The sequence below is a fragment of the Ciconia boyciana genome, chromosome 3 (assembly GCF_034638445.1).
Source record: "Ciconia boyciana chromosome 3, ASM3463844v1, whole genome shotgun sequence".
Taxonomy (NCBI): domain Eukaryota; kingdom Metazoa; phylum Chordata; class Aves; order Ciconiiformes; family Ciconiidae; genus Ciconia; species Ciconia boyciana.
In genome coordinates this window covers 2,181,829-2,206,999 of record NC_132936.1, presented here as the reverse complement: position 1 = coordinate 2,206,999, position 25,171 = coordinate 2,181,829, and the positions used below count along the sequence as shown (strand labels likewise).

Here is a 25,171-nt window from a genome sequence, read left to right as displayed (position 1 = left end):
ACTGGGGAAGCTGGTGAATCGTGTGGGGAGAGAAACTCTTGTTCGCATAAGATTCACGTGTGCTGGGGGACTTAAACAGACCAGCTGTAATATAGAGCTTTTAAAAAATAATAATAATCTGCTGCTGCCCCACTGAAAACCCCCGAAAAGCAGAAAACCACAACTTTGATCCAAGCTGCTGAGTGCTGAAGTGAAGAGCTTCTCTGTGTGTTTCCAGGTGTCTAATGACCCTGGATGTTGAAAAGCCAAAGTGCGCCGTCTCAACAAGTACTTGTGACAAGGGCCAGAGCATGAGTGAGGACAGCGTGCAGGCAGTAGCCAGATGCTTAAAGATAATTCTGTATTCTCTGGATTTGCTATTTCTTCTTCGCTTAAGACATATGCCAATCCTGTTTCTCTATTGCTCCTGCGTGGGTGTCAGTTTGAACTGGGAATTTCATACGGTTAAGGAATGTCCGTATTGCGTCGCTCCTCAGTAAGAAGAGAGGCAAAAGTGAAAATGGTTCCTTTCAGTTTTGCTAGTAGCATCTTGGCTTGGGGCGCAGGGAGAGAGGAAATTGCGATTCCTTTGTGCTAAAGAGCACTTCTTTTGACAAGAACAGAAAACGTACAGCAATTACTAAAAAATGGTTTGTGCAAGCCTTCATGTAGCTAATTTTAGCTGTATTTTAGCAAACTGATGTGAAGAATATATTCTTTGCATTGAGATCCAGTGCAAGAAGTCTGTTTTGCTGCATGCCCAGTTCGTGGCATCCTACTAAGACCTTGTCTGTGATTTTTATTTTCCTCCCCCTCCTGGAGTGCAAAGTACAATATATTACAATTTGTCTTTGAATACAGAATACTACAGCATCTGCAAAGACCACAAGTTTTCCAGCTGTTTCCTTGGAGATGTTACCACTTGAATTTCAGTTCTCCTGTTGGTTTTATCTGAAATAAAAATGCAGCCAGAAGTTTTTTCTCCCTTGGAGGATGAACTTGGTTTTGCTAATTTTGGTTTCAAAATAGATTTTTAATCTGGGAACCCATTGCAAGGTTACATCTCCAACATATTGCAAAATGTTGACTACTTTCTAGAGAGAAGCGTGTAAGGGAGATCTGCTTTGAAGATGTCTCTCACAGGATTCTATCTCATTAGTACTGCCTGTTTTTATTAATGCTTTGTTGCAGTGTTTTGTTTCACAGTGTCCTTTCTTCAACAGTATTTTCCAGTCTTGCACTTAATGGCTACATCAGTACTAGTCAACTAAATAGTGCCAGAAGATGCAAACTGCCTCCTCAGGGAATGGTCCCTGGTCCATGTTGATGCATGCACTCTGCTGGAGAACTGCATGGGGCAGCGCTAGTCCATCAGGGCTGAAACCTTCTCAGGGCTCCTGCTAGCAAAGTAACAGAGCGGATGGTTGAATTTCTGTACTCTAACAATTTTTAGGAAAGTTATGTCTAAGTAGCAAACTCTCTCTTTGATTTCTTCAAAAAGAAATACATGTATTTCTAAGATAGGACAGCATGAAGGGTTTTCATTATTGGCTAAAGGTTAGGGCTCATCTCTAAGATCAGTTCAAGTTCAGCTCTGGTTAGAAATTAGCAGCTCTGGTTAGAAATTAGGAGCAGTCATCGTGGCAGGGGGGTTGGACTAGGTGATCTTTAAAGGTCTCTTCCAACCTAAACCATTCAATGATTCTGTGATCATCTGTGACCGGCTTTGAGTAGGGGCATCTCATGCTGATTGTTTTAGGACAGCCCATTGCCTAGGGACCCCAAATGACTGGGTGCCCCCCGGTATCCCGCTGTATGCCAGAGCCTTGTTTTGCACTACTGATCACTGAAGATATTCCTGTCTCTCCAGATGTGTGAGGCCAGACGCCCGTCTCTAGCTCATGCAGCTGGTGGGGGGCCCACTCACCCTTTAGGGAATGAATTTGGGGAGCTAGATAAGTCTGGAGGGGTCCAGGAGTCTTTGGCTGATTATTTGCCACAGCCTTGGATTGAAGCATGGCTTGAAGTTAGTTCGGAAATGCATTTAACTCAAGCCAGATTAAGGTAAATTCAGATGAAAGTATGTATGTACAACATCCAAAATGGGCAATACAGTTACAAGTGGTTGTGAAAAACAGGAAAGAAAGAAAAAAACCTACCATATGACTAATCTGCTTTTAGTGAGGTTACATTAGAAACGCCTCTCTCCTGTCCAGCTGATTTGCTGCCCATCCTGATCAAGGTAGTATTCAACATTTCCTGACATCTCAGGCTGTGTCCATTAGAGCCTCACTCATTAGAAACCTCTTTCCTCCATGGCAGAGCATGTTAGCTGCCAGAGCCAATTTTCCTTTTGTCCAGACTCCCTGGAGGACTTCAGGCACAATCTTTTCCCCTCTGCTTGCTTCCTTCCCACGTATAACCTAGTCAATACTCTTAATTAAACATTATTTCACTGCCTTGGAAATGCAGATGTCCCCTTCGTTAGGTCAGGTGTTGTGTCTTGTACTTGCCCGTTTCTTGCTTGAAGGAGGGCTAAAACTCCTTCCCCCTCAGCAGTGAGTCAGTGGCATATTTCAGTGTGAAGTGTTCGCATTTTTATATTCTCTATCAGGCAGTACTGTAAAATCACTTGATACAAGCATGTAAATGGGAAACAAGTGAGTAATTCATGATTGCCTCCTGATTAAGATCAGTAGGACCATAATAATCAGTTTGGGGTGACTGATCCCAACATCTTTCTCCTAAGCATACTGCAGCAGCCAGGAATCCACAATCGCAAGGCTGTGAACAGAAATTAAACTAATACCACCTGTGTTCTGTAGTCTCCACGAGAGATAAAATCGTTCATTATAGCCGGTGACTCATCTCCCAGTCTGTTGGTGCTGCTTGAGCACACTGTCTCATATGTTTAAGGAAACTGTGCTACCCCTGCCTTCGCCTTTTGCAGTTAGGGAGAAAACGGAGGTTCAGAACTTTCTAAAAGTAAATCCGACGCATCATACCAGTTTTAACACATACCAGTGTTAAATTCACCTGCGATGAAGAACGTTAAGGGGAGAGAAACTGAGCTGGCATATAAATCAGAGGTAAACTCTCAGGGCACATTTGACGCTGCTCTAAAATATCCTAATTTCCTTGTGTAAACAGCCTTTTGGTCACCCTACAAGTAGTAAATTACTTGAGTAATCAGCGTCTCGTAGTTCATATTGGATGTTGATTCATGGGCTGCCTCGGAGATTGCCAACTGCCAAGGTGTGCTCGGGAGACCTTAGGACGAGACTCCGAAGTATTGCTGGGAGGATTGATGGGGTTTGGGAAGGCTCCCTGGAGTTTTGCTTCCAGTGCTGGTTGGTTATTTTTAGAAATGCCAATCTCACTAGCTATTAATAAGAGAAGAAGTGGCCCAAGATAAGTGGAAATATGGCAGTGTTAATGAATTGACTCTCTGATGTTTGTCTGCTTCAGATTGATGGCCTTTGAAGAAAAATTAATTACGGGGATTTGGAAGAAGCCAAGGATAAACCCGTACTAGGGGATTGGTGCTATGGAATAGCTACTGGGTACGATCCTCTAGTTCTTAATGAACTTCAATTTTGAAGATTTAATAATGTAACACCTTTGAAAACAGGCATGATACTGTATTAATGGGGATTTCGGTGCAGATGTGAACAGTAATATTGCTGTCCTTAAGCAAGGACACTTCTGCAAAAGTCAGCATTCTGCAAGGGTGTTCTGGTAGGAAGCTTTTTATATATATATACCATACCATACCATACCATCTTACAAACAAAGATTCATAATGTGGACTAACTTCTGCATAATACACACCGGAGACTTCTACCTATCTCACATCTGTTCCAGCTGAGCATGTTTTGGAAAGTGGGAACCTGTCTCGATTTGTTAAGGCTTTTGTGTGGTCTCTGTCTGCAGGAGCTTTCCTTAGAGTGGGCAGAGGAAGAACCGGTAAGACAAACCCTACACAAAATCTAGTGAGCAGGAGTTGAATCTATGGGGATACCTCCTTTGTGCTTCTTCCTTTTTCAACAACCCATTCCCCAATCTCAGCCCAAACTATCCCCAAGTTTATAAAACCCAAACAACTAAAAAACCCATGAATTCTGAAATCAGATTGGGTGGGAAGTATTTAGAAATCAGATTAATAATGAAATGAAGGTGATTTCCATCCTAGTGACTTGTAATACACAGCAGTATAAATAGCATTGAGTCAGAACTGTGAGCAATAGCAGTTTTCAGGGATTTAAAAATAAATATCATTTTTTTTCATGGGAATCTTCCTCTGTGACTGGCACTGTTCTTACACTGCCTGCAAGTGGTAATCCTCCTTTTCAAGGCTGCACCAGGGGTTAAGGGCTTAAAGCGTGTTCTTAGTCAAAGCTTTGAGTATAGAGTTCCTTGAGTTGTGGGTTTCATCTTTGTTGTGTTTATAACCCAAATTTGATGCACACTTGCAGTCCAGCTTTTCGACTGCTGCTTTAGCCGAGAATTACTTCTGGCTTAAGGCAGGCTTATCTCCAGTGTGCTTTGTTCGTCTCTAAAGGCTGTTATAGAAAGACTAACACTCCTCCCTGGTTTACCAGTCTCATCCTGCGATCTGGGTAGCATTCTGCACCTCCTCAGCTGTGATCGCCCTACCCAGAGCAGGGTGAGGACCTCTCCCTACGTCACAAGCGGAGGTATTCATGAGACAGTGAGCCCATTTTCCTTTAAAAGCACATCCAAACCAGGACTGCACAAATGAATGCCATCAGTTCCTGCGCTTCTTCAGAGCACATTAGTTTACACTCCTAGGAAAAAAACAAAAATTTGGAGTTTCCCAGCGGACTCTTTCCAAAGCATTTTATTCTTCCTGCTGTTCTTGGAGTAAACAGGTTCAGCCGAACCTGTCTTCTTATCATAAGTCTCTTTGCTCTTAGGGTTGTTGAATTTACGGACAGAAAAGGAAAAAGATGCAGCAGGATATAACAGGATTGTCGTTGCTTATAACAACAGTACTTAAAACCATGCAAGGTTACTTACAAACAAAGGAAAATCTGAGGTCCCCTACATCAGGCACCCAGGAGTCATCACAGGCAATGAACCGGGGAATGATGCACAAAGCAAGGCAGGCTGTACAGCAGCTGCCTCGTGGTGTGTCTAGTTAAATATCACTTCATTTGAAGAGGACCGGTGGGAGAACTGCATTTAATCGACTATGGAGTCAATGACAAATGCACTAGGAGTGCATTTGTAAGGGAAGATGAGCATTTGCAAGCCAGGTTAGGAAAGGGGTTTTGGATTCTGGCAGCACATGGGGAAATTAGGGTACCGATGGGATGGGAAATGACATCAGCCATAGATACTCTGGTTTCATATTGTGCGTGACGCTGTATTTATACCTCTGGTATTGCCACTGTGCGGATTCTCTGCTCTATTTAAAGCTTGGATGCTAGTGATCCTGGATGCTTTGGACCCTGGATGTTAGTGATTGCAAGGTATGTCCTTCCCCCCAAAGATGCAATCTCATATCTTGATGTTTGACCAAACCAACCAGAATTAAATATTCACAATAACGAGGTGGTTGCGTGGCCTGCTTGCAAGGTTTCTGTACGGAGCCAGAAGTGTGCTGTGTCTGCTCCTTAGCAATAGGGAGGAGGTGCCCCCCACCACCTAAATCAAACAGCAAAGTAAAAAAGCGAGTGGCTTGTTTATCATGAAGTCGTTGCTCATTTAAGGTAATTTTCTGCATGAGTGGTGCCTTTCTACTCTTCTAATGTGAGTAGTATATTAGTATGCAGGCTTGGGTAGCTGAATGGTAGACCCTGGAGGCATCACTCCATTATTCAGAGCTCTGGGGAGGTCTGATCTGAAATGTCTGTTTTTCCATTTTCCAGCATTTGTAATTGCATGTGTGTTTTCTTTGCCTTTTGTTGGTTTTGTGGTGGGCTGGGGGTTTTTTTTGCTTTTATTTGTACCTGATTTGAATTTGCATCTTTTTCTCCCCTTAAAAAAAGCCCCCCAAACCTAAATTACACTAAAACAATTTTAAACATGGTACTCCTCTGACGTCCACAAGTTCTTAGGCAGTGAAAATGTAAAAAACCTTGGTGTCTGAGGCTAGTGGATGGGCTCGTAAGCTTGCTGAATTTATAATCGCTTCTTCCTTTTTGGCAATAGCCAATGCTTGAATTCTGTATTCAGGGTTTTCTCTCCTTTTGGTATGATGATGCTACTCCAATCCCTAACGAAGCTTTCCCTTCCTGTCCTCTTTTACCATTCAATTTGCGGAACCTGTATCTGTTTCTGTTTGGGGTGGGATTTTTGTGAGCTCTGTTTTGAGGCTGTATCTCCCATTTTGCGGTCCGTAGGTGTCGGCACTTGCCAGGGTCCCCTTTGGGAGTCAGTGGCGAGCAGTTGCATGCAGTGACTCGAGCACTACAGGTTTTTTGTCAGAAACTGCACAGCATCCAGAGGATGATTTAGGAAAAACACATGCTTGCTCCCCGCATTCCTCCCACGGCATAAGTACAACGCAACCCCTTGTACCTGTTGTCTCTTAGTGCAACTTGCAGCATATTTGCTTCAGACTCTGCCTCTGCCCGAAGAATATGAGTAGGCTGCAGCGGTTCGGATCAATATGTCATTTGTGACGCTGCCGATGCTGGGTGTCTGGGGAAGGGAGTAAATATCGAGTAAGCATGCAAACATCTTCTCGGCCTCCAGCCATTTGTTGCCCAAGGACTTCTAGAGTCAGAGAGGGTGCCTTTGTATCTGATAGCCCTCGAGGGATTTTTCTGCCTTGCCGGTCTGTCTGTCTGCAACGACTGAGAAACTTGTCTCCTCATCCCTTTCCATGAGCTTTTTAGGGTCGGTTGCACTGCCTCGCCCTTGTACCTTGAGCTTGGGAGGAGTAATCATTTGGTCTAGGTGAAGGTGGATAAAGGACAGTCCTCTGTTAAAACCTTTCCTCTTGTCTCCTTGAGGGTTCCTATTGCCATGGGTTTGACTTTGCTGCTTGACATCCCATAATTAGCCCCTTCTGACCCTAATCCTGTAGCAAGTACTTCAAACTGTTTCTTTAAAACAGCACCAGTGATGAGTATGTGAAATGTAACGTACAACAAATTCTGAAATATTAGAAGTCCTGGGTCCTCCCCCTCCTAAATGACAGAAGCATAAAGCTCCTGACTGGATGTGCTGAAACAGAATTCATACGTTCTGAGTCCTTTGTGTTTCCTCTAAGCAGCAACTTAATTGTTCTGATGTCATCCTCTGGTTTGGTGGTTACCTTTGGCAATAATGATGACCGGAGAGATTTGAGTCAGTGCTTTACAATTACTTGAAGCACCTGAGCAATAAAATTACAAGACTGATACCTTTCTCTTTTAAAGTACTGTAGTTACACATGCTACTGAAAAACATGTGGCAGAAATGCTTCCCTACCTCCTTTTAAAATAATCTGTGTGAACTTAAATAATGTGTATGCAGGTGCAGTTTTGGGAAAGTTCCCGTCCCAGATATTTCTGTTCTTTTAATGCATGCGTCATCTATTATAGCAATCCAGGAAATCTGGAGAGAGGCTGTAATCAGCAGGTCTACAGAGACAGAAGGGTGCGCGTGAGTGAACGTAGCAGCACAGAGTGACAGCAGCACACACACGCTCAAGGTCGCTCATGAGGACTTTGTGCCCCTGGAAGTGCCCAGCACCACTGGCCAAAGCCCGGCTGCTCATCCAAGGAGGGAGAAAGCAACATAGCCCAGAGCTGAGCCATCTACTCAGTGCTGCTGTCGTTCTGGCTGGGCTTCATGGCCTTCATGCCTCTACCTTGAAGACTTGGAGCACAACTGGCCAGTACCTGAGCAGCTCTGACCAGCCCGTGCCGACACACGGCTTAGCAATAACCGACTGCGAGACATCCATGCGTCAGAGCTTGCCTGTGCCCGGGCAGCCTGGCTTTACGCTGCGTTCCTCCTGGCTCCGAGGGCGCTCTGGGCTGTTATGCTTTGCTAGTTCCTTGCCAAGTCCTTGATCTCCTGCTCGTCTTTGTGAGAAGTGTTGGGTTTGTGCCAAACTGACATCCTGTCCTGGCACCAAAATACCTTGCTTTGACTCCGTGTGTAACATTGCTGTTCTTGTTGGGTTTGTTTGTTTGTTTTTTAAAAGGCTATGTCCCCTCCTATCTCAGGGATAGCTGCTGGCTTTACATGTGGATTTTTAATGTTACCATCTCCAAACCCAAGTTGTACTGTCCACCACTGCCTCTGTGTGCCCTTCACACGTCTTCAGCGTGTGAAAGCCACTTTCCTCTAAACTTTACACCCCTGGCACGTGCAGAGCACAGGTAGCTGCCTCCAACGTCACTTTCTATGGACACAGCAGTGGTTGGTGGTTTCAGTACCAGTGGCATTTAACAGTGACAGTACATGGCTTATTTGTTTTACCTCTGTAACCTGAGTTTCTTGTATGAAGTTAAGATGGGGCTACTACTGATTGTTCCCTTTATTCACAGCAGGGGAATTGAAGGTATCCAGCTATTGAGCAGCTGTCTCTATCCTTGTCTGCCTAGCCTAAATCAGCTGCCAAAAGGAGAGGGACAGCACCTTCATACTGCCATGTCGTCCTTAAAGGGTTGGTGTCTTACTGATTGTCCTTGATGAGCGTGCTGGTTGCAGCAGGTGAGCTGCCTCCTTGGTGTAGTGAATCTGAAAGCTGAGATGCTGTGGGTGAGGCTGCTGGCTCCTCCAAGGGCAAGGACCGGGAATGCACAGACCAAATATTTATGCGCTGTAAGACTGCAAATTACTTTGCAAACACTAAAAGCTAGCTCTATAAATACAGTGCTTTTTGCACGGAAGAGCTTTTTCAGCTGCAGTATCTGCTGTGACGTCTGTCAGCGTTATCTGTTTATGCTGGCATCAGAAAAGCAGACTAGCTTGGCTTGTACCAACAGGATTGTCTCCTTATCTCTGCACAGAAGATGCTTGTTCCGGGGAGGTGGGGGATGAGATTGAATGCTTAGGGACATGGTTTAGTGGTGGACTTGGCAGTGCTAGGTTAACGGTTGGACTTGATGATCTTAAAGGTCTTTTCCAACCCCAATGATTCTGTGATTCTATGAATTCCCCTATCGCAAGTGCTTGCCCTGTTCAAACCGAATGCACCGAGGTCCATTAATAAGCACACTTTCCTTTCTCCTTTAAAGTGCAGGCATTTTGTCACCTGTGCCTATGCCGTCTCCAGTAGCCTTTAAACGAGCCTCATTGGTAATTTATTCCCGAGACTGGGGAGGTGTCTGGAACCACAGCCAAATCCGCACCAGCACGCTTCATCTTCTGAAGCAGTAGTTTAATGTCTCCCTGCAGCGAAATTTCACTGTAGCCTCGCTCCATCCCGGTGACGTAGCAGCCTTATCACGGCGGCGTGGAGGTCTGGCACCGCTGCCGTTCCCTGCTATAAGCTAATTACTATGCGGCAAGATGATCAGTTTTCCCCCAGACCAGGTTTCTATTTGCATTCTGTCAAGTAGAAAATTAACATGGACACAGGCCAGGGATGTTTCACGCCTGAGTGCGCTGAGGCTGAAGGTGGCGATGGGAAGGCAGGATGGATTTCTGAATGGTAGGCGTGGAGGATCAGGTGATGTCAAGCGTCGCCGGCCCGCTTCATTAGCTGGATCATCAGAGAAGTCTAGTAGCTGGGGAAGAGCTGGAGAAAAATCGCCCGTAGCATGCACAGTCCTCATTAACCACCCATCTTGGTGTGCTTTGCTCAGAACTAGGCTGAACAGTATTTGTGCAGAGCAGGTAAGGGGTGTTGTCTGCAAAACTTGGAAGCGACAGGCTAGCTAGTATTAACTTATATTAACTGTATTAATTCATTATTTGCCACACCGGAGCCTTTTCAGGGCCTTCTTGCACTGCAGAGATGCAAACGTAATTGATGTTCGAGTGGCCCTCTCCACTTGCATTGCTGCTGGGTCCAGACAAACACACGAACTTGTAGGAGCCTTATCAGCAACTTGCAAGAGGGACAATAAAGCAAACACATGCAAAAACGAGAAGAGATCGTAAAAGATTTTTCCCCGCCTGGTCATTCTCACTTCTTTTTAATCAGTAGCATTATTTTTTCGAGTGTTTTGATGCTTTTTATTAAGAATACGTGCGGTAATAACCTTCAGGTGGACCCACCTAAACTGCTGAGTGTGCCTGTTGTTTACAGGAACACTTCACAGGGATTCCTGCTAGGCATTTGTGGTCTTTCTGCTCTTTTCTCACACTACTTTTACTCACCAGAAGTCACTAACATCTGATGTAGCAATCTGCACTATTAAACTGTAGATCTACAGGAACCTTTTAAGTTGTTCTTCAGTACAGAGGCATCATATTTATAACTCTAATGATCTCTTTCTTGTCCTGATGAGTAAGAGGGGAAGTTCAGAAGAAAAGGCTGGTTTCTGACCCCTACCTTCCTGCACTGGACAGGTACTGAAATAAATTCCTGAAGCCATGTGCTATGTTTTTACGCTGAGGTGGTGAGACACTGGCCCAGGTTGCCCAGAGAGGTGGTCGATGCCCCATCCCTGGAAACATTCAAGGTCAGGTTGGACTGGGCTCTGAGCAACCTGCTCAAGTTGAAGATGTCCCTGCTCATGGCAGGGGGGTTGGACTAGATGGCCTTTGAAGGTCCTTTCCAACTCAAATCATTCTGTCCTTCTGTGATCCTCTGAGGAAGCAGATGCATGGGGATGCTGCTGATTTAATGACTGGTAGGCTCACTCTCAAGATTGCTGAGTGTTTCTTCATTGGCGTTTAAAGTCTCGTAGCCCATAGGAAAGAAAATCAATCGTGAATGCCTCACACGCTTGGTGAGTCATCCTAAATCCCCAGTCTCTCAGTAATACCTTACCAGCTGGGTTGGATATTTCAGCAACCATCTCTGGAAGAAGCCTCAAGACATTACACAGCCTGTAGATCTAAGATCTCACAAACATTTAACTTAACAAATTTGGGGTTGAGTAGCAGACACATTTCACTGTCCCTGTCTCTCTCAATGCCCAGTGGCAGCACTTTGTTAAAGTGTAAGAAAAGTTACGGTCCTGGCTCTTAAATATTTAATTTTGCTTGGTTTCGAGTCAGAAGATCTATCATCTCTGGCTTCATCTGTCGCAGTTAAAGGCGGTGTTGGCGTGGTGGCTTTCTCTCTCCTGACGGTGGATGCTTTCAGTGCAGCTGGGTTTGGGCAGGCCTGTGTAGTCATTAATGAAATATTGCTTCTATAATAAAGAGATCAATGAGATGTAATCTCACCATCTGGAAGCTCTAGGATGGGTCTTAGCTGCAGACTTGCCATTTAAAAATCACTTCGAGCCAGGGCACCTCCTGTGTGCAAAGAGGCACCCCAAAAGTTGAATGCTGTAAAATTAGTTGTTTGATTCTACCATTCATTTAAATTTTTTTATTTAAAAAAAAGTTATTGGTGACAGTCTTGGCTTTGGCCTTAAGACCAAATCAGAAAATCCCCGAGCAATCTATTTGTTAATATGATAAAGCTTTTGCTCTGGTTTTCCTTGTTAGCTCTGCACCTTCACCAACACACAAATTCTGCAGTGTGACAGGATAGGAGGAAATATGGTATATTGCTTTGTTTCAATAAAACTTCATAAGCAGTACACTAAATTATTCTATAAGCAGTACACTAAATTATTCTATCGAGGTACTATAATCCTTACAACCAAAATACCTTTCCAGAGCGGGGCTGGTGTGTCTGTACCCCACAAAGCACTCGGGCACGCCAGGCTCCCACCCTGTAGTGTCACTCCAGAAACTGGCCTCGCTAAATTGTATTTGGTGCTTTGGCAGACCTACCTCGGCAAATTAGGAGAACTGGCCTCTGAAGCTGGTGTCCCCAGACATCCCTCTTTCACCTTGAAATTGCTGGTAAGTCAGTGTTGCTGCTCTGTGACAGAAGGATTCGTCGCAGCTTGTGTTAACCTTTGAAGTTGAGGTGGTTCTTCTAAAGTAATTGCTGAGGCTCCCTCTGCAGCTGGGGACAGAGGGAGGACAGGCTGAACTGGGAGTGAGTATGGGGACCTTGATTAAAGATCTCCGTTTGAAAGGACTGACAGTAAATGAGGGCATGCTGCCTTTCTTGTGAGACATGCAAGAGAGGAAGAAAAGAGTTTTTCAAATTGCCCAGGTCCTAGACCATGCCAAGCCATTCTAGATTTAAATTGGGTTAAATTAAATTAAATCTGTAGTGTATAAAGAGTAAGTTGCAAAGGGGAGGGTAACGGTCTCCTGTGCTGTTTACGTAGTGTGGTTTCTTCCTTCATTTTTATTTATCAAGCCCAAGAGCTGACCACGAGTTGGAGGAGGGATCAGCTCTGTCAGAAAGAGACTGCATCTCTTTGTGTTTGCATCAAATCCAGAGTGGATTTAAATGGAGCAGGGATTGGATTTGCGTGGGAGGCTGGGGAGGGATGCTAGGGATATTCAGGGCTTTCTGCTTGTGGGTCACGGCGTCAGAAATAATCCAATCTCGAATCTGAAAGGCCATCAGTGTTTTGCAGTAGTGAGGTGAGTTGTTGAGCTGATGAAGGGAGGCCCAGGCTTCAGAACTCTTTTTTATCGCAGACTTGCTTTGTGATTTCAGACAAATTACCCAGCTGCCTGGGATCTTGGCTCTTCTTCTGGGATGTGGCGATGACAGTACCTCCCTGCTAGACAGAAGTGTTGTGAAAATAGTAATTTAAAATCTCTGCAAAGCAATCCGGGGAGGAAGAAAGCACTGCTTGCACTTGACAGAAAAAAACAGAGGCTTTCAGGTGCAGATTTCTCTTCCAGGTCCAACAAACAGCAACACACAGACTAAATACAGGTTAGGCACGGTTGCTGTTACTGGGTTTGATTCTGCTAATCATTTAGCCCTCACTAGAGAAAGGATTATGAAATGCTTCACATGCGGTGATATTAACAATCATCTAAGTATATAAAGATATGTCTAAATCACAACCCCAACTGCAACGCTAATTAGCTCTTTGTGGTTGCTGTGGCAGGAGGAGGTCGTGAAATACTGAACTCTCCCATGCCTGGATTTAGTCCCTCCAGAGACTGTTGAAACACGTGGGGAGAGTCGCTCTGCGGGGAGAATGCTTCAGACCCCAGTGCTGCGATGTGCTTATGGGTGCAAAAAAATATCAAAAAGTGTTTCCAGTGCTCTGTTTTTAAAGCGGATTTATTGAAATAAAAATATTTTCAATTATCTTTTTTTAAAAAAAAATAATCGTATTCCTATTTTCCATTCACATTGCCTGGGTTATGTTTTCTGATGAGTGCCAAAGTATTAGTAGTTCTCAGTAACTCTCAAGAGAATCTGTTGTTTTAAAAGAAAAATGAGCATGTTTGTGTTTCCTCTCTATACTAACCTGAAAATTGAGAGTATTGTGTTTGCAAGAGACTGGGTAACATTTCCAAAAGCCCCTACTTCTAATTTTCATAGGATTTTTATCTCCCAGTATCTTTAGGAACTTTTGGGAAATGAGTTGCCCATTATCTAATCTTAAAAAAAAAACTTTGCTGCAGGGATTGATGTAAGGGTTGTTCCTTGCTTTCTTAAATTAATAACTTTTTTCTGATTGCTCTGACATGCCCAGGTTTTCTCAGCGGTGTTAAGAATGTTGTTTTTTTTCTCTTTCCTTGGTGCTGATAAGGCGTTTTGGTTATCTCAAATCCTTTGCCTTTTCCCCATTGTTACAGTCCTCTGCGGTTGGTTGGTAGTGATTCACATGAAACAGCCTCTTGTTTTCCCTGAAGATAAAATCCAGCATTGTGAAAAGTGTAAATGCCAAAACAAACTAATCAGAGGTCATGGATGGATCTGCTGTGCATTCTTAACTCATGCATCAGTTCAGAAATGTGGTGTGCGGTTTTTCGGTCAGCGTCCAGTATACAATAGACAAGAAAACGTTCTCTCATCTTATTTTCCTACCACTTTTGTGTATTTGAAACCCTAGTTTTGACCGTTCCTCATATAAACAGGTCCTGCCAACTTGAAGAGCAAGGGCTTGCTCCGAAGCAAGCTCTGGACGCTTGCCCAAGTGGCTGCCAAGTGCCAGTAAGTGTCAGCTTTGCTTTGAAGTCCTATGCAGAGTGTAGCTTTTGGATAGCAGTGGATTTCGCAACAAGGCATTTGTTTGACAGCTAGCAAAGTGTCTTCTCAGATTCGGTGGACGTCGAAGCAAGGAGTATAAAGAAAAACCTAAAACTTCTCTTTTAGTAGCCTGAGTCTCCACCAAGACCCCTGGTAAAAAGAGGGTTGTGTTTGCTCGCTCCCCACTGACGTCAGGCTCCAAGTCACCCGACCCCAAGTCGAGAGATTCTAAAATGTGAGCTTTGTGATCTCTGAATGACGGCCTTTGAATCCTCCTGATGCTTTGGCAGGCTCGGTCTGATCATGGGAGACACGCTTGGAGGCCAAGGAGATTCTCTCAGAGCTGTTGGTTTCTTTCTTTGCTTTTCTAGCTGTGTTGAAAAGGCAGATGTTTGTGTTCCGTCCTGTGGCAGCAGTGGCTTCCAAGCCTCCTGCCCGGCTCTGTGCCGTTGCTGTGTTTTACCGATGTCCATGGAAGTACTGTAGGTGACTGCAAAAGCATTTATTGCTTCCTTCTCTGTGCCTTTTCAAAACCACAAAAAATATATTCCAACCATGGCAGAGCGTTCCCCTCGTGGAGCATCACTGTGCTGGCAGCAGCACTGGCGGTCACGGGGGACATCCTTTCTGATACCAAGAGAAGAAGCCTCAGCCGTCCCAAATCCCCATGGCTGGCTTGAGACTCACTGCTGATTCTGGGTGAAATTCATAGCGCTTCGGCGAATGTAGCATCACCCTTTCCTGTCCTGTTGCCTGCACTAACCATGAATCCTTTTCTCAGCATCCCTGAAGGACAATCCTACTTGCCAGAGGTCCTACAGACGATCCGGGTGTCCACACAGTGAGCCCGGGGCCCTCCCTTCCTCAGGCAAAGCGCAGAGCCAGGTAGTTACTCCCCAAAAAAACTGGAAGAGGCTTTGCTATCACCAGAAACGCAGCTGGCACATTAATGGATTGAGGCAATTCGGAAAGTTCAGCTGACTCAGGTTCGCTGCCTTGCACACAGGGCCCCGCTAACTGCTTCTAAGAAATATTTTGAGGGGGAAGGAAGCTGGGAGACACAATATGCCTTGACTGTGCATCTTCGGAAAAGATTTTAGTTGTTGCCAGAAGATGTGGGGGCCTGTGTAGAGATAAGTCTCTCGTGTGCCTTGGTAAGTCTCTGCTATGGAAATTTTATGAACTATTAGTAGCTCTTTAATGATCCTGAAAACAATCTCATTTTCACTTAGTTCTGTGACTAGTGAGCTGTGGTGAAGGAATCTTTGAGGATACTCAGCCTCGGATGCTGCATCGCAATATTTCTGTGTGGCAGGGCTGAGTCAGAAGGGTGTATTTATGGGCTCTGCACAGAAAAGGTCATGGGCAGGGGTTGCTGCGCATGGGCAATGAAATCTGATTTCTGCTGTGCTCTGGGTAGCAGTCCCATGCTGACTGCTCGTCCTTCTGGGCCAGAAGAATGTTTAACCCTGACGCTGTGGTCACTTTTCTCTGTCCCCTGCTACAGGCAGACTTTTAAAATGTATTTAATTAATTTTGAGGTTTAAATGCTACGGTGAAAAGCCAGGTTTGGGGTTTTATCAGTAGGCTTCACCATTATTCAGATGCTTCCAAAAGAGGAGAACAAAAGGTGATTAAATTAACCAGCAGCTGTTGCCAGAGGATGTGTCATTTGAAGATTGTGGTGAAGGATGCTTACAAAAAGCCTCAGCTGGCCCCTGGCCATGGGTTTCCGTCCAGGCAGGCATGATTGGAGCCCCTGCCCTTCAACCAAATCACTGGTGGTGAATCTGGAAGTGGTTGGTTGAAATCTGCTCTGCTGAGTTCAAGCTAAGCTCTCCTGCACAGTTTGGTATGGAATATTTAAAATTTAAGACCCTGTTTTAAAGACCTAGAATGAGAAAAGCAGCCAATTCTGGCTTGGAAAGTCAAAAAGCTTCTCAGGCCAGCTTTTGGTCTTACTCTTCCACTCCTGCGTGACATTTCTTTTGTGATATTTCTTGGATTATGTTTCTTTTCACTGGAAAGCTTGGCTGCGACTTGGAGCAGTGGGAAGAGTGCTGCCTGAACAGGCCCACCAGCTCTGTGGTATGTTTGCTGTAAATTAGAGCAGCAAAGATTTGGGAGGAGAACTTGTGCCTTCAAGACCTTGCTTTCAGGTATGCTTGATGGACAAGTATTGAGTGCATGCTGGGCATTACAAGTTGCTTCTCCAGCACTTACCCCTAGAACGACTTGTGAGCAGACGAAATGGCACGTTGTTTTAATAGCTGTAGCTCTGATTTTCTTAGGACTGCATGTTGATACTGTCTTTGTGATCAGAAGCCAGCAGCATAATCCTGCAACTTGGGTTTTTTGGACTTTGCATTCATACAAAGTTGTGATAATTTCACAATGGAGAGGTCTGTGAAGATGGATTCCTTCTGCATGACTTTTAGGCCGTTATTAGTGTCTCACAGATCCTTTATTCCATTTAGCAGTGCCTACTGTGTTGCACTTCTCTCATGAGGAAAGCTGTGGATGGTTTCTGGCTGTCAGATGAGGAAGGCTGTGGATGGTTTCTGGCTGTCAGCCTACTTTTAATTCCATGCTTCAACACCCCGTTTCTCTTCCAGTTGTGCCATGCTGATCTCAAAACACCCATCCTCTGTGCTGGTTGTGATTTCCCTGATACACTTTGACTACAAGGAGATACCTTTGTATTAATGGCGTCCTAGTGAATATTGTAGGCTGGGTTTGTTAGCCTTTGGGTTCAGAGCAGCTGAGTGAATCCCATCCTCATCCTCTCTTGCTGTGCATCAGTTTGGCTCATGGGGAGATTTTTGTGCATTTCAGCACAGTTCATTTCAGAGGAATCTAAACTGCAAGCTTTGCTCCAGGTGCAGATCAAACGCAGTCCGCCCTCTGAAGGGGGCAGAGGGGTCTGAATGAATGGCTTTTTGGCCACCTTCAAACCAAGTGTGTGGCGGGGACATGCAGTCCAGGATACCAAAAATCCAGTCTGAAGCCACCCCCTCCAGTCACATACAGTGTAGAGGCGTGGGCTTGAGCATCAAGTGCTTCCATCTACGGACCCACTCCTGTTACGCCAGATGAGACCGTAAGAAGTCCTTGTCCCGTTGACTTGTACCTCCATACCTGCCTGCTTTCCCCTGCTTCCAGATGTAGACGCTGCCCCTGGGCCTGGGCAGCCTGCCACCGTCCCGCCGCGCTGCAACATGATGTTACGGGCTGATGGTCCAGGAGACGTAATCCTGGACACTTCGCTTCCAAGCTTCTGGACACAAACCCAATGGCTGCTTTTTCGGGGTGTTGTGGGGGGTTGACCCTGGCTGGACGCCAGGTGCCCACCAAGGCTGCTCTGTCACTCCCCTCCTCAGCTGGACAGGGGAGAGAAAATACAACGAAAGGCTCGTGGGTTGAGATAAGGACAGGGAGGTCACTTGGCAATTACCGTCATAGGCAAAACAGACTCGACTCAGGGAAACTAATTTAATTTATTGCCACTCAAAAGTCAGAGTAGGGTAATAAGAAAGAAAACCAAATCTTACAACACCTTCTCCCAATCCCTCCCTTCTTCCCAGGCTCAACTTCACTCCTGATTTCTCTACCTCCCCCCCTCGGCAGCGCAAGGGAACGGGGAATGGGGGTTGCAGTCAGCTCATCACACGTTGTCTCTGCCGCTCCTTTCTCCTAAGGGGAGGACTCCTCACACTCCTCCCCTGCTCCAGCGTGGGGTCCCTCCCATGGAGACAGTCCTCCACGAACTTCTCCAACGTGAGTCCTTCCCACAGGCTGCAGTTCTTCACGAACTGCTCCAGCGTGGGTCCCTTCCACGGGGTGCAGACCTTCAGGAGCAGACTGCTCCAGCGTGGGTCCCCTGCGGGGTCACAAGTCCTGCCAGCAAACCTGCTCCGGCGTGGGCTCCTCTCTCCACGGGTCCACAGGTCCTGCCAGGAGCCGGCTCCAGGGCAGGCTTCCCACGGGGTCACAGCCTCCTTCAGGCATCCACTTGCTCCAGCGTGGGGTCCTCCACGGGCTGCAGTGGGTATCTGCTCCACCGTGGACCTCCATGGGCTGCAGGGGCACAGCCTGCCTCACCATGGTCTTCATCACAGGCTGCAGGGGAATCTCTGCTCCGGCGCCTGGAGCACCTCCTCCCCCTCCTTCTTCACTGCCCTTGGTGTCTGCAGGGTTGTTCCTCTCACATATTCTCACTCCTCTCTCTGGCTGCAATTGTGCAGGGTGTTTTTTCTGCTTCTTAAATACATTATCCCAGATGTGCTACCACCGTCACTGATGGGCTTGGCCTTGGCCAGCGGTGGGTCTGTCTTGGAGCCAGCTGGCATTGGCTCTATCGGACTTAAGGGAAGCTTCTAGCAGCTTCTCACAGAAGCCACCCCTGTATCCCCCCTGCTACCAAAACGTTGCCATGCAAACCCAATACAGGTGTCTTGGTGAGAGCTTTTCCCCTCAAAAGCCTCTTGCCTTGAAAACATTCCTGCAGCGCTGGAGCGAGCAAGCCATCCCAAGTTAGAGCTGGGCAGCAGGGAAACCACGCTGTATCTTCACATGGAGCCCTCAGCTTGAGGCATCTCCTGCCTCCTCTCCAAGCAAGACTTTCCTATTGAAAGACAGTAATTTTGTGCAAGAAGTTACTGCTACAGGCAGGGCTGGGATGACGACTGAGATGCTTCGCGAAGCGGCACAGCGTGGGACCCCTGGGGCACAGGGCCAGCCAACTGCATCATCATTCTTGTTAATGGCTTGAACCCATTGCCCTCAAACGAGGAAGAGTTGGCGCTTAACTAGCACCACTTAATAGCTCCGAGATTAATGGAGGCAGCACGCGACGCTCCGACGCAACCTAAACTGCCTTCTTTAAAATCCACACATTTTCCAAGGGCTTTAGAAAAAAAAGGGGAAGTGTTAAATAACTCTGATCAAGGTGTTTTTAAAACCATCAGCTGAATTACTCAGTTGTCCTTTAGCTTCAAGAGGGTTGTTCTTCAGCTTTAGATTTCGGTAATCCTTTTAACCAAGTTGTTCTGGACCACGGGTGGGGTGGCTGTGCTGTTTTACTGACAAAATCTGTATGTCATACCCCAGCACCCCTGCAAATGAACCCAGAGGGCATTTTTTAGGCAAGATATTGATAAAGGTGATAGTTTACTCCAGGGCAGAGATTGCGACCCTTCTGTGCAGAGATCAGGAAGAGGGGACTGGACATGGGTGCAGTGGACTTGGGTTTTTCGTTGGCTTCAGGTTCATGCTGAAGCTGAGTGAATTTGGGTCCCTTCAGGATGTTCTTAGCTGAGGATTGTGCTCTCCTGCCATGTCACAGGGGCTTTGCCACTGCTTAGAAGTAAATTTGCTCAGGTGTTCCCCAGTTTGGGGTTGTTTGTGGTTTTTCAAGCTCTTCCCAGCTTCAGCTGGAATGAGGGGCATGAGGACTTCTCAGGTTTCAGCTGTCTTTTCCATACCTTAAATTAATATAATGCTTCTCTAGGATGTTGGCTGGGGGTTGTCTGGAGCTGCGGTGCTTAAGCCATTTGGTGCTTAAGCCATGTGCACTCAGGAAATACATTACCATGATTTTAAACAAATCTGTCAAAGCAGCAATGGGTGAAATTGCTGCAGTGATGTGTGGGCAGGAAGGGGTTACCAGCTGCACCGGGTCACTCCCTGCATCGGAGATGCAGCCGATTCCTGGAGAGCCATTTGCAAGGATTCCTGGAGAGCCATTTGCAAGCACGGCAGTTTCCAGGAACTGGCTGGAGGGATGAGATTAGAGGAAAGAGGGGCTGCTTTTCTTGATGGAGAGCCGTGTCCTATCTGTCCTTCTGTCCCTACCCACCAGCTGCGCTGACAATGATGCCATGATGCTGAATTCCTCCTCCCTCCCCTGATGACTAATGTCTGCATCTGTGAGTAATTAGATAAGGTGAGGGGGAAGGCTGCTGTGCTGGACCTGCCTTGCCGCAGGATGCTGCGTGAAAGGCAGCCTCGGTCGGTGGGGCTGGGCTCACCCCGGGCGCGGACGCTGTGGGCTCTCATTGAGAGGAAGGAGAGGGAAGAGGCTGTTTGAGAACTGAGGCGTTTGGAGCTGTCCTTTTCAACGAGGAAATTGGATTGCGGCTGCGGAGCCCACTTGTCTATCTGAAGTGGAGCTGAGCTCATTTCTAGGAGCCATTGGACAGAGTTTGTCGAGTTTTAGAGCCCTTCAGTTCCTGGTAATGACGCCTGCAGCTGGGCCGCCTCCTCTCAAGAGCCTGTCTTTGGGTTTTGTTATACCTGGGGTACTCCGAACTCTTGACTCATGTTTCACTGTTGTTCCCGTGTCGCTTCCTCTCTCTGTCACAGCTCACAGCCTTTCTCAGGACAAAGGACGAGGCGCATGATTCAGGGCACATAGAACAGATATGTTCCTGCGTTTCCCCCCTTAAAAACAGTTATCAGTCCAGATGCTAACGAGTAAACACCCCCGCTCCAGCATGGCAGCCGGGGAGGCCCAGTGCCAACTGTTCGGAGAGGCCGAGCTCCTTTTGGCACCATCCCTCCATGGAAATTACTTTCCTGCCCGGCCCTGGCTTCTCCAACTCGTTTGTCATCATGCTGAATTAAACCTTTTTGTCGTTCTTCTCACAGGTGTTGGCACAAGGAACTACTACAGGAAGATCGGCTACGAGCTGGAAGGGCCTTACATGGTGAAAAGGCTGGACTGATGCCGCAGGAGGTCCTCACCCCGACCAGCTGCAGGGAGGAGGGGAGAGGAGACAAGACTCGTCCTGGAAAGAAAGCTCAAGGTGACAGACATAAGCTAAAAACCAAAGCCTGCCAACTGCGAAGGACTTGCTTATGCCAGAGCCCACAGCAGCAAATAGTTCATCTCTGGGGAGAGCAGTTCTGAGATCTGCCCGTTGCCCCAGGAGAGGCTGGGGTCGTTTCACGTGTCTCATTACCTGCGTTAAGCCTGCCGTGTCTCCGGGACGGGCTCTGATGCATTGCAATAGAGGACCGAAGCGTAGGTGAACTGAAAGCTCTGAATTTGGGGACCCTATTGAACAGCCTAGTGGGAAAAACATCTGTTATTTCTATGACGCTGTCAGCGGGCTTTTAATGTTTCAGCATTGAAATTGTGTGGGTTATTCTGCAACGTGAATTAATTCTTTCTCTGTGCGTATTTATTTATGCTGGCCTTCTGTCCATCCCAAGCGATGCTGTTTGATCCTTTTACAGTAGGAGACCATGAGGATTGGAAGCCATTACCTTGCTAGCGGTAGGAATTGAGATTCAAACATAAACTGAGTCTCTACAGGGACACACAGCCATGGAGTAACTGAGGTTAGAAGGGACCTCTGAGGTCTCTAGTCCAACCCCGCTGAAAGCAGGTCCAATTAGATCAGGATGGCGATGCTTGAATATCTCCAAGGGTGGAGATACTCAATGGATGTGGATGGAGAGTCCCTGTTCCAATATTTGACCACCCATATGTTGAAAACGTTTTTCCTAATATTGGATTGGAGTTTACGGTGTTTCAACTTGTGTCCGTTGCCTCTTGGCCCGTCGCTGTGCACCTCTAGGAGAAGCCTGCTTCTGGTCTCCAAGCTTCTCCTTGCACATCACGTACTCCAATGCCGTAACCGTCCTCATGGCCTCTGCTCCAGCTTGTTAGGCTGTATTTCCAGTACCAGATCTGCCACTTCTCCAGCCCATAAGCCATCGATTTGGGCATGAGTCTGCCATGTTGGTGGCAGTGTCAGAGGCCTTGGCAAAGTCACGGTATACAACATCCACGGTCCTCCCTTATCCACGCTGCCGTCATCTCATCACAGGAGGCAGTCGGGTTGCTCAGGCATGATCTGCCATGGGGGATCCCTCCTGGCTGTTCCCGACTCTCTCTTCCCCTCTCCATCCCATGGCTGGAAAGGGCTTTGGGGAGGGTTTGGTCCCTGTCTCTCCCAGCACGGAGGTGGGGCTGACTTCCCCGTAGCTCCTCAGATCCTCCTCCTGGTCCTCCTTGGAGATGGGTGTGATGGATGCCTTTTCCAGGCATGGGGAATTCTATCAGGAATGATAGAATTAAGGCTTCTTTTTGCAAATGGAGTGAGATGGGATGTGAGAGCGAGCTGTGACCTTGGGTGAAGAGCTCAGCACCTTCCTCGCCTCTCCCCAGCCCTTTGGTGGGGGCGACACGGGGCAGGTAGATGTCCTTTGACGTCAGTGATTCAAAAGCAGTGTGCCTGGTGCTGCCCGCTTGACTTAACAAAATCAGAAGGGAGCGGCCAGAGCTCTGACCTCCTCTGATCTTTTTTTATAGTATTTCAATCAAAAATAGCGTTGAAATCCAGAGTAGCGGCTTGTAGAGAAGTTGACATTTTGGGTATTACTCTAATAAATGACTCTGTCAGGAGCCTTCTGGAAACTTCGCCAATAACGAGCGTTCGGACACACGTGATTAACTCGGAGGAGGAGCGGCTCCGGAGGAAAGCTCTCACGGCGGCGATGCCATGCCGCACAGTAAATGCGATTGTGCCACCGTGATCTATTGCTGCTCCCGAACGGCGACTTGCAGGGTCAGCAGCCAGAACCGCGCTGACGTCTGCTGACGCACGAGCGGCAAAGGCAGTGGCTGCCCGGGCAGCGTGGAACAAGTGCGTCCTTGCTGGAGAGAACCGAAATACCTGGCAATAAAGTTTTTATTATTGAAGGTAAACGCTGGTGTCCTGTGTTTTAAGGGCTGGGGAGTGAAAAACCACAGACCAGCTTGTTGGTACCTAAACCGTGAGCGTGTTGGAGCCTCCTGCCCTCTACAGAGGGTTTGATTTAAAGAAGGGAGATGGAGGCTGTTGCTTCTTGATTTGTTGAACTGTTTTTTTTTCATCCTCCAAGACACTGGTAAATGGGGCACGTTAAGCTTCTGACACCGTAAAAGCAGAGGAGAGGGAAAGGGATGCATTGAGAGGGGATGCAATTTCTGTGTGGAATCCTTAAAATTTTCCACAAAATTTGTTGTTCTGGTACCGCTGACATAATTATGAATCACTGACGCTTTCAGCTCTGACAGCCCTGGGTTTTTTTTCAGGTACTGGCCAGAAAAGCTCACCAATTCCATGCGTCTGAAAGCATGGCCCTCCGGCAAATCTAGGAAATAGTGGATATGTTTTGTTTTTGGTTGGTTTTTTTTTAAAGCCAATGCACTTTGAGTTTACTAGCAGCTTTATCAAGAAATAAAGCAATTTTTTGGGGGTCTTATTTTTAGCTTCCCATTTATGTGTTCTTTCTGGGGTGATTTCATGCTGTACTGGCTCAGTGTCTGCGAAACTCTCCAGGCTTGTCTGCACAGGCTGGGGTTTGTTTTGAAGTGTGATGTATCGATTTGTCTGTTTGATATAAATGCAGCCAAATGAATAGCTGGTTTGTACTTCTCTCCGAGCCATTGCTTCTGCCGGGGACAGGGAGTTCCTCCAACGCATGTTCCTGGCGCATGTCCTGCCTGCTGCACAGCTAGGGTTTGGGATGGGGTCAGAGGGTCTCAGGGGGTGGCTCTGCAGCTGGGTCCTCTGCCAGGGCACGAGCAAGCCTCGCTGGGGCAGCCCAGGATGGCCCAGGAGACACGATGGTTTGAGGAAAGGTCCCAGGATGGCAGCCCAAGCTGCGGCTTCTCACCCTTTGTGCATCTGCCCGAGTTTAAAAATATATTGGTATGTGTCAGTCGCCTACAGAGAGCTGGGGAAGGGACGTGTTAGCAGGTGTGTGTGAATTTTCCATGGGTTGTAGTGTGGCTCGTGGGGTCTGTGGTTGCTTGGTCATAAGTTCAGGCAAGATCGGTTCCTGCGGTGCACTCTGCTGCCTGTGGCGTGGCTGCCAGGAGGGAAAAGCAAAACCACGCTTCCCTCTAAAGCTGTTCTGAAGAGTTTCAAGCTTTCTTGTGTTTGAAGTACACTGGGCACGAACGGTAACAATGCCACAAAGTCTGGGAAGATTTCAGCCCTCTTCAGCTGCACAAAAGGGGAGGCACAAAGGAAACATGAGACGGTACTGGGCAGAAAGGGGCTGGGCAGATCCTTCCCCGGGTGATGCTTGAAGCTTTGTGGTCACCTCTTGAGCAAGACTTCATTAATACAGGGTGACAGCATATCCAAATAACAAATTGGGGAGCCCGGAGGGATCCTGATGCGGTTAGAGACACACAGCAAGTTTCCTACCGGTAGCCCTGCTGACGGGGGATGTACAGACAGCAGCTCTTTGCAGAGGATTGTACACGATGGACACGGTCATGGTCTTTGCCAGGCTGGTGCCCGTGCCCCATGTCATTAATGCTGGCTTGCAACGAGTGTCTCACATTTAGGCGAAGTGCAGTCCTGGTGCTGGCAGTCTTCATGGCTAACCTCTTCTGCAATCCCTGCCAGGAAATAAATCAAACAAATCTTTGGTCTTTTTTTTGTGTGTTCCCCACACACACACGCACTCAAAAGTTCACACTTCTGGCTGAAGATGAGCAGTGGGCCTTGCCCTGGGCGTGCAGGGAGGAAGAAGCCATGCTGAGCACTGAAAACTTTATGTAAGAGAAATTGTCAGCTACGATTTAGTTTGGCTGAGGTGTGTTGGCTTTTTTCCTGGCCAGGCTGCTCATTCGCAGGGTCCTGGTAGCCACTCGACCACGCCAAGGAATGTTCCAGTTGGCTATGATCTGGTTGTTGCAGTATTCTCAAAGTCTGGGTTTTTTTTACCATGAGAACAGCATCCATTTCAGTACAGGTACATCATTCTTACAGAGCTATCGTGTAGGAAATCAGCTAATAGCATCCTGTAATTAATTGCAAAAGGGAGAGTGGCTTTGAAATCCAGGAGCAGTTGCGCTTCGCTGCAGCCCATGAAATGTGTCTGTCTTGTGCAGCCGTGAATCGGCCTGCACTTTGAGGTCAGCTAAATGCAGACGGTGTTGCCTTCAGTGGCCAAGCCTGGCATCTTTTACACAGGGCTCGGTGGAAGCGTGTATCGAAGCCTCCTGGATGGAAAACAAAAAAAGAAAAAACCCCC

General features: G+C 47.0%; 1 protein-coding gene across 1 annotated transcript in view; it reads left to right on the top strand.

The window, feature by feature from the left end:
• The window catches only part of ELP3 (elongator acetyltransferase complex subunit 3), a 93,171-nt gene extending 70,327 nt beyond the window's left edge, over positions 1 to 22,844 (top strand). Inside the window, exon 15 of the mRNA XM_072858219.1 lies at positions 20,777 to 22,844. Coding sequence (XP_072714320.1) covers positions 20,777 to 20,853 — 77 coding nt within the window. The 3' untranslated portion in view covers positions 20,854 to 22,844. The remainder of the gene's footprint in view (positions 1 to 20,776) is intronic.
• The last annotated feature ends 2,327 nt before the right edge of the window (positions 22,845 to 25,171 follow it).